At 39.4% G+C, this 10,098-nt stretch overlaps 1 protein-coding gene across 2 annotated transcripts in view; it reads left to right on the top strand.

Annotated features, from left to right (window-relative positions):
• The window catches only part of LEPR (leptin receptor), a 229,277-nt gene that overhangs the window by 135,538 nt on the left and 83,641 nt on the right, over window positions 1–10,098 (top strand). For both annotated transcript variants that reach the window (XM_004369025.1, XM_004369026.2), the window contains exon 3: window positions 4,728–4,787. In XM_004369025.1, the coding sequence (XP_004369082.1) occupies window positions 4,748–4,787 (40 nt within the window). In that variant the 5' untranslated portion in view covers window positions 4,728–4,747. The remainder of the gene's footprint in view (window positions 1–4,727; window positions 4,788–10,098) is intronic.

Genomic DNA, 10,098 nt, shown 5'->3' on the forward strand with positions numbered 1-10,098 from the left:
GCTGTTGGCCACTGCCCACGAATCAGTAAAAATCCAAACATGTAAATTCTCACCATTGCCTAATTCTTCCATCATGACTAGGAAGACAGTATGCAGCTCAACCCATTGAGCTGACCTGTTCTTACCTTTTTCAATCAGGGTCTTTCCATCTGCTGGTCTTAATGCAGCAGCTTTCCACATCATTTTTTGTCCATGTACCCTGGAACTGCCATCCGTGAACCAAGCAGCATTCTGATGGTCAGCAGAAAGTTGTTCATGGGACACTGTCCATATGGCAGTGGGTTCTGGCAGCTTCTCAGGCGGTTTCAGGGTAGGACCTATGGGAAGACAACTACCTGCTTGTGGATATGGTGGGGCCTCCCTGCATTTCCCCAGTAGCTTGTTTTGTGTGAACATTTCCATTTTATTATGGAACTATTTTGGGTACCACCTTCCTTATTAATTTCTCTGACATCACCCAAGACATTATGGGTATTTCAGGTCTCATTATTATATTGTCTTTCTGTCATTGAGGCAGTCTCAATCAACACCCAACAGCAGGCAAGTAATTGCCTTTCAAATGGTGTGTATTGTGCTGCAGCATCTGGAAACTTTCTAGTGCAGAATCTCAGTGGTCACCATAGGGCAGCAGTCTCAGGTTTTTGCCATAAGCTCCAGTCTGCATAAGCATGCATGACAGACATCTCCAAAATCACGTCTGAATGTGGATCATAAGGGCCTAAAGGCAGGGAGACTGAGACCGCTTTTTGTAATTCAGACATAGCCTACTGTTACTCTGGTCCCACAAGTTTTCTCCTGAGTGGTTTTATGGATGGGAGCCAGCAATAGTCCCAGATATGGAACATGCATTCTCCAAAATCCAAACAGACCGACTAAATGGGCCTCCTGCTTAGTCTTGGGGGTAGATAGCGACAGCAACTTATTCTTGGTTGCCTGTGGAATGTCACAGGTGGCTCCTGCCGATTATTGCAAGAATTTCACCATTTGATCAGGGCCCTGGATTTTTGCTGGATTTATTAATCAGCTTCTGTCAGTCATAAGGGCCACCACTGTATTCAAATCAGCCCTAGCCTGTTCTTCGATGTTTGATATTAACATAATATCATCAATGTAATGTATCGTTACACTTGTGATCTCCACCAAATCCAAGTCTCTTCTAACCAAACTATGCCAGTAAGCCAGTAAATTGAAGTAATTCTGTGGCAATACTGTGAAAGTAAATTGGGATACCTCTCATGTGAAAGTAAACTGCGGCTGGCTCTTTTCCAAAATTGGGATTGAGAAAAAGTCATTTGCAAGTTAATCACTGAGTACCAGTGATTAATCTTTAGCCTGCTGTATTTTCTGCACCGTTGATACCATGTCTGAAACAGCTGAAGTCACAGGTGGCACTACTTTATTTAGGTCTCAGTAGTCTACTGTCAGCCCCCATGAGCCATCTGCCTTTTCTACAGGCCTTACAGGGCTGTTATACACAGAATTTGTTGGCATCAACACTCCAGCCTTTACCATGTCTTTAATCAAAGCAGTAATCTCCTTTTGTCCACCAGGTATCCTATATTGTTTCAAATTAACAACCTGAATGGGTTTGGGTAATTCTAAAGGTTCCCATTTAGCATGTCCAATTGATACTGGCCTAAGGGAAGACTTACATGCCTTCAGTTTTACAATAACAGGTAGAGGGAGTGTTCTCCAATTAGGCATAATATCCATACTAATAAACGTTCTAGTAGGGGAGATGCAATTTCATACAAGATCTGTTTAAAGCTTCCAGTTCTCATCCAAACTTTCGCCTTAGTCCCATCAACCATCATCCCTGTATCCCCCTAGTCTAACCTAAGACCTCTTCAAGATTTTATTGACAGGTTTTGGGATTACAGTACATTGGGGTTCTGTGTCCAGGAACCCCAAGAAAGTCTCTTCCCCACCCCCAGGCCATTTTACCCACACAATACTCTATGCACAAGGCTACTGCATTCAGATAGCCTGTGTTTCCTTTGGGCAAATCCTAGTTCCCCGTTTAGCATATCCAGTCAAGTATTGGCTGAAGGTGGAGTTACACACCTTTTGTAATCTATAATCCCAATATTCATTTCTATCTTACATTTAGGTCTGCTTTACAACACTAGGTAGGAGAAACATTCAGTATCCATAGTACCTTCAAATAACCACATAACCCTTTTAAAAAACATTCCAGTTTCATCTTCTCCATCCCTTGCTTATCTTTCCATTCATGTGCATATGGTCTCAGGCCTTTGGCTGGGTGGAACCAGTAGATCCTGGCCCCCTGTCAATCATCTTGCTTATCTGGCCTAGCTTTTTCCCCAAGCCAGTCCAGATGCAGCTTTTCTCCCCTCAGCTACAGCATAACGTCTCTTACTTTCCTTTCAGCCATTACAGATAGCAACAACCAAACTAACCATCTAAGAATCAAAAGTTTCACTTCCCACACCCCTTCATTCTTTCTCTTCCTGAGTTCCATGCTACCATCAGTCTGGAGCCATTGCAGTGACCCCAGCTCCTGACACCAGTTGTAAAAATGGTGTGGTGGGGGCGTCTGATCTCCTTTAACTTCACAAGGGGGGAGAATCATTATCAGCATCAACAGCCCAAAGCTGATTCCTATGAGGTGGAGGTCAGACATGCCTTCACCCTCCTAGCCTTTTACCAATTCTGACACCAACTGTCCCTCCCACAGGACTCTCTACTTCTCTTCTGGGTTCCATAATTCGTTGCAATGGCCACACAGAACTCACAGACCATACTCATGACTATAGGGCTTATTGGGAAGTAATAGGTTACAATTCAGGTTCAGAAACACTCAGCATACAGTTCTTTGATCAGGACAGCCTCTTCTCAGCCATGTCGCAGGCAGGCCTCTCCCTGGATCTTGGCCCCTCAGGCCCCTCAACCTGGCCTCTGCCCTGCTTGGGTAAGGATTACAAAGCTCTTCCAGCTCTGCCAATAAGTGCCTGGAGGCATCCCACTCCACTAGCAAGCCTTCGCCCAAAGACACTCAGCTCTCTAGCCCCGTGGGCTGGGAAGGCCACTGTGCCATTTTCTGCTGGTCTCCTGCCTCTACTGCTGCTGTTTCTCTGCCCCTGTTTCTTGCTGTCTCAGATGTTATAGCTCTCCCTCTCTGTCCTAGTTCTGCTTCTTCTGCTGCCTCTGTCTGTCTTCCATATTACAGCTCCTCTCTCTCTCTCCATAGCTCCCTTTAAGCCTAGTGGGGTGGCAAAACTGACCAATCCCCTTGTTAGCGTTCTATACTCCTTATTTGCATGGTCTCACCCCCACAAGTGTGCCATGCATCTTATTTATATTATCATCAAGCTATCCAATCCCCTTGGTGGGCCACAAGCACTTCATTTGCATAGTCCCACCCAGTCATCTGGTGGGAGTTATAAAGACTATGGGCTGGAAGCGCCATTTTAAGTAATTCACTGCACCACAAATATCAGATCATGAGGATTCCAAACTGAACTAATTTCTAGAAATCCTAAAGAAACATAGTAATATCAGTATATAAAAATGTTTTTACTCATCCATTTTCTTCCTCAGAGTCACGTAAATTGTAAAATAAACAAGTTTTTCTGTTTACTCATCATATGGTACCACTTATCAGATATGAATTATGGGACATGTTTTTCACTTAGTATTTTATAATATTTTTTGTGGCAAATCTCCATAGCATTGAGAGTCCTGGGATTTCTATTTTAAAATAAAATCCTTCAGAATCATAGGAAGCTTTGAAAGGAATCATAGCAATCACCCAGCAATCCAATTTGTGGATGAGGAACCTGAGGTTTAGAGTGGTGAAGTCCTCAGTCCTACCACTGATAAGTGGAAGAGCCTGGACTGCACTCAACACTCCTGACACCCAGTTCAGGGCTTTTTACCTCAGATTACCTCCATGTTGTGAATGACGTTCCCAATTTGAGCTAAGCAAAGACTGGAACATCAGAACACTTTAGTGTTTCATTACAAATCCAAACCCAATATATTAAAATTGCAGTACAATTCTCATCCATGACATAGTAGTACAAATAAGCTTATTCATGATAAATTTTGAATTGAATAGAATTTTTGGGAAACCTTGTCACTGAAGTTATCCCTATCATTTGGATCTGTTAAGCCACCAGACTTTCCTTGAATTACTCTGATAACTCTCTAATGTGAATATTACCTCATTTGTATATGAATAGTGGGTTTTAAAAAGCACCTTGGAAAAATTTCTCTTATTTACTGGAAGTAAATATGCAGTCATTACCTGTGGTATAATGTTTGGCTTTGTAGTATCACAGCAAAGATAAAGGCTTTAGAAAATAAGAGACATTTAAAAAGTTAGCAAGAAAAATAGGAAGACTGTGATATTAATGATGTTAGAGTCACTGCTATGTATTTAATCAACACTGTGAGCACTTCTGTTTAGTTAAAAATTCAGTCTTATCCTGTGATATCTGCCTTTTTAGGTTTGCCATGGCATAAAGAAATATTGAATTTTTTTATTATATGGTTTTTGTTTATTTAAGATAACATGTACACAGGAATAGATATACAACTTAATTTTCATGTGAGACATCTCTCTGATATGGATGCAGAGGACTGTAATTTAAAGACTTCTTATTTATAATTCTTTTTTTTTTTTATGTTTTCCACAGATATCTTATGTATGTGTAAGAGTGATTTTTCTTTGTTCATATTGTTTTAGGTTTACTGTTTTTCAGGTCTATTTCTCTGAAGTAAGATGAGTTGTCAAAAATTCTGTGTGGCTTTGTTGCATTGGGGTAAGTTATTTTCTGTTTTAATGTCCATATCTAAGGTAGATATTTTGCCCTTCTCTCTCTCCCATTGCCGTCAAGTCGATTCCGACTCATAGCGACCCTAGAAACACACTTTCCTTTATTGGTTAACATAGTTTTCCGTTTTCGGTTAGGAATTCTTCTCGTCCAATGCAGGCCAAGCAAAAGTATAACTGTAAACATGAAAATCTTTTCCTAACCCCTTGGAAACAGTGTGAAAATGTAAACCTTTCCCAACCTCCTAGAAACAACCTGATGGTATATCGTTCCAGAACTATAATCTCTCTCTCTCACGTACACGTGCACACACAGTTCCAAAAATGTAAATCCTTTATACATATCATTCAGCATATTTTTTTTTTAAAACTTAACAGTTTTCCAGTTTATCATAGCAACTATTCTTGTCAATATTTACTGATTTACTTGTTTAATGGCTGCGTGACAGTGTATCTTAAATTATGAATTTAATTGACCAGTCTCATTGATAGACACTTCTTTTTCTGTAACAAACAATGTTGCTTTGAAAATTCTTGTACATTTGGCTGACAATTTTAGTAGATTAATTCCTAAGGAAGAATTTCTATGCTGAATAGTATATACATTTTAAAATTTGATAGATACTGTGAAATCTCTTCCACACAGTTTTATACAATTTACAGTTTCAACAACTGCATTTCTGCCAGAGATATGTATTGTCATTTCTTTAATTTTGCCGTCAGTTAAGAAAATATGGCGTCTCATTTTGATTTTATTTATTTGATTATTAGTGAAGGTGTGCACTGTCTGTTGACCATTTATATTTCTTATGTGATTTTTCAGTTAATATCCTTTGACCATTTTTTTGATTGTTGTAGTTTAGATGAAGTTTACATTTCAAGTTAGTCTCCCATAGAAAAATTTATACATACATTGTTATGTGACCCTAATTGCTCTCCCCATACTGTGACAGCACACTCCCCCTTTCCAACCCTGATTCTCCATTTTCCTTTGACCATTTTAATGTTGAGTTTTATTGGTCTTACTTAGTTGTTTTTTTTTTTGTTTTTGGTTTTTTGTTTAGTTGGCTTTTAGAAATTTCTAAAATGTAATGAGTATTAGCCTTAACAGTTTATTATTTTTTGTGAATATTTTCTCACAGTCCATCATTTGCTTTTTTCTTTTTAAATAGACTTTATTTTTTACAGCAGCTTAAGTTTACAGAAAAATTGCCCAGAAAGTATAGAGAATTCCATATTTCCCCTTTTCTACTTGCACGCAGTTTCTCCTGTTATTAACATCTTGCATTAATTAGTGTGGTAAATTTAATCATTTGCTTTTTGACTTTGTTTTCTTTTGCATTAAAGAAAATTCACATACTGTATAAAAACCAAACCTGTTGCCGTCATTTCTGACCCAAAGCAATCCTATAGGACAGAGTAGAGCTGCCCCAAGGATTTCCAACGCTGTAAATATTTACAGAAGCAGACTGCCACATCTTTCTCCTGCAGAGCAGCTGGTGGGTTTGAATGGCTGACTGTTTGGTTAGCAGCCCAGTGCTTAACCACTGTGCTACCAGGGCTCTTATATACTGTATACATGCTTAGAAACAAGATATAATGGCATTTAAACATTTTAATCTTATTTAGCAAGTGTAACATCATTGAACTGTCAGATGATAGTTGTTATGAATTGAAATGTGTCCCCCCAGAATATGTATTGAAATCCTAGCCCCTGTACCTGTGGATGTGACCCTGTTTGGAAATAAATTTTTCTTTTGTTAAGTTAATGAGGTCATACTAGAGTAGCCTGGGTCCTAAACTTAATCACTTCTGAGTTATTAAAAGAATAGACATATGCAGGGGGAAGACGGATGCCAAAGAATGAGAAAGAATGCCAAGGAACAGGAAGGAACCCAAGGAAGGCTAAGAAATGCCAAGGAATGCCAAGGAACCCCTGGGGCCAAAAAAGAAGGACCCTCCCCTAGAACCAATGCCTTAATTTGGATATCCAGCCTCCAAAACTGTGAGAAAATAAACTTCTATCTTTTAAGGCATTTACTTTTGGTATTTCTGTTATGGTAGCACTAGATAACTAATGATACTGTATCATAAATATCACATGCTAGTAAAATTATGCTGAAGATCATTCAAAAGCAGTTGCAGCTGTACATTGACAAGGAACTGCCAGAAATTTGGGCTGGATTCAGAAGAGGATGTAGAACAAGGGATATCGTTGCTGATGTCAGATGGATCATGGCTGAAAGCAGAGAATACCAGAAAGATGTTTACCTGTGTTTTATTGACGGTGTGAAGGCATTCAACTGTGTGGATCATAACAAATTATGGATAACATTGTGAAGAATAGGAATTCCATAACACTTAATTGTGCTCAGGAGGAAACTAAGACCAAGAGGCAGTCGTTCAGACAGAACAAGGGAATACCATGTGGTTTAAAGTCAAGAAAGGTGTGCATCAGGGTTGTATGCTTTCACTGTATTTATTCGGTCTGTATGCTGAGCAAATAATCCGAGAAGCTAGACTATATGAAGAGGAATGGGGCATCAGGATTGGAGAAAGACTCATTAACAACCTGCAATATGCAGATGACACAACCTTGCTTAATGAAAGTGAAGAGGACTTGGAGCACTTACTGATGAAGATTAAAGACCACAGCCATCAGTATGGATTACACCTCAACATAAAGAAACAAAAATCCTCACAACTGGACCAATAAGCAGCATCATGATAAATGGAGAAAGAACTGAAGTTGTCAAGGATTTCATTTTGCTTGGATACACAATCAATGCCCATGGAAACAGCAGTCAAGAAATCAAGCTATGCATTGCATTGTATTGGGCAAATTTGCTGCAAAAGGTATCCTTAAAGTGTTAAAAAGCAAAGATGTTACTTTAAGGGCTAAGATGGGCCTGACTCAGGGCTGGTTTTTTCAGTTGCCTCATATGCCTGTGAAAGCCTCATATGCATGTGACAGCAGGAAGACTGAAGAAGAATTGATACCTTTGAAATGTGGTGTTGGAGAAGAATATTGAATATACCATGGACTGCCAAAAGAAGAAACAAATCTGTCTTGGAAGAAGTACAGTCAGAAAGCTCATTAGAAGTAAGGGTAGTGAGAATTCACCTCACATACTTTGGACATATTATCATGAGGGACCAGTCCCTGGAGAAGGACATCATGCTTGGTAAAATAGAGGGTCAGTAGAAAAGAGGAAGACCCTCAATGAGATGGATTGACACAATGACTGCAACAATGTGTTTAGGCATAAAAATGACTGTGAGGGTGGAGCAGGACCGGGCAGTGTTTCATTCTGTTGTACATAGGGTCGCTATGAGCTGAAACTGACTTGACAGCACCTAACAAAAACACGTAAGACAGTAGTTAAAACTTTAATTCTCTGTATCAAGGAACAATTTACTTGGTGATAATATTTACAATAAATGACTGTGACACAAAATGAGGGGTTCATTCTCAGGTGGAACGGAGATGTCATTTTAAATGCTATTCTCCATTGTAATTCTTGTAAACACTGACAAGTATATTATGAGGGGATATTTTCAAGGGCTAGCATAAACCAAACCCAAACCCATTGCTGTTGACTCATAGCGACCCTATAGGACAGAGCAGAATTGCCCCATACAGTTTCCAAGGAGCACCTGGTAGATTCAAACTGCCAGCCTTTTGGTTAGCAGCCATAGCTCTTATCCACTATGCCACCAGGGTTTGCAAGGCTAGCATATGCACTGAAAATTACCACCTTGAATACAATCAGAAGAATGCATTCAGAAACGAAAGGTATTTGCTCATGCATAGGTAGACTCAACATAGTGAAAATGTCAATTCTACTCAAAGCAATCTACAGATACAATGCAATCCCGATCCAGATTCCATTGGCATTTTTTAATGAGATGGAGAAACAAATCACCAACTTCATATGGAAAGGGAAGAGGCCCCGAATAAGTAAAGCATTACTCAAGAAGAACAAGGTGGGAGGCCTCACACTACCTGATTTTAGAACCTATTTTACCACCACGGTAGTCAAAACAGCCTGGTACTGGCACAAAAACAGATACATAGACCAGTGGAACAGAATTGAGAATCCAAACATAAATTCATCCACCTATGAGCAGCTGATATTTGACAAAGGCCCAAGGTGCATTAATTGGGGAAAAGACAGTCTCTTTAACAAATGGTGCTGGCATAACTGGATATCTGCAAAAAACTGAAACAAGACCCATGCACAAAAACTAACTCAAAATGGATCAAAGACTTAAGTATCAAATCGAAAACGATAAAGATCATGGAAGAAAAAACAGGGACAAAGCTAGGAGCCCTAATACATGGCATAAATACAATACGAACCATAAGTAACAATGCACAAGCACCAGAAGACAGACTAGATAAACGGGAGCTCCTAAAAATCAAACACTTGTGCTCATCAAAAGACTTCACCAAAAGAGTCAAAAGACAACCCACAGACTGGGAAAAAATTTTTGGCTGCGACAGCATCTAATCTCTAAAATCTACAGGATACTGCAAAACCTCAGCAACAAAAAGACAACCCAATTAAAAAACGGGCAAAGGATAGGAACAGGCACTTCGCCAAAGAAGATATTCAGGCAGCTAACAGACACATGAAGAAATGCTCACGATCATTAGCCATTAGAGAAATGCAGATCAAAAGTACAATGAGATATCATCTCACCCCAACAAGGCTAGCAATAATCCAAAAAACACAAAATAATAAATGCTGGAGAGGTTGTGGAGAGTCTGGAACACTTATACCCTGTTGGTGGGACTGTAAAATGGTACAACCACTTTAGAAATTGATTTGGCACTTCCTTAAAAAGCTAGAAATAGAAGTACCATACAATCCAGCTCTCCCGCTCCTTGGAACATATCCTAGAGAAATAAGAGCCATCACGCAAACAGATATATGCACACCCATGTTCATTGCAGCACTGTTCACAGTAGCAAAAAGATAGAAACAACCTAGGTGCCCATCAACGGATGAATGGTTAAACAAATTATGGTATATCCACACAATGGAATACTACGCAACAATAAAGAACAATGATGAAACCATGAAACATCTTATAAAATGGATGGAGCTGAAGGTCATTATGCTGAGTGAATCTAGTCAGTCACGGAAGGACAAATGTTGTATAAGACCACTATTATAAGAACTCAAGAAAAGGTTTAAACACAGAAGAAAATATTCTTTGATGGTTACAAGGGTGGGGAGGGAGGGGGAGGGTTATTTACTAACTAGATAGTAGATAAGAATTATCTGAGGTGA

Source organism: Trichechus manatus, unplaced genomic scaffold (assembly GCF_000243295.1).
Source record: "Trichechus manatus latirostris isolate Lorelei unplaced genomic scaffold, TriManLat1.0 scaffold00003, whole genome shotgun sequence".
In the NCBI taxonomy this organism is placed as follows: Eukaryota; Metazoa; Chordata; class Mammalia; order Sirenia; family Trichechidae; genus Trichechus; species Trichechus manatus.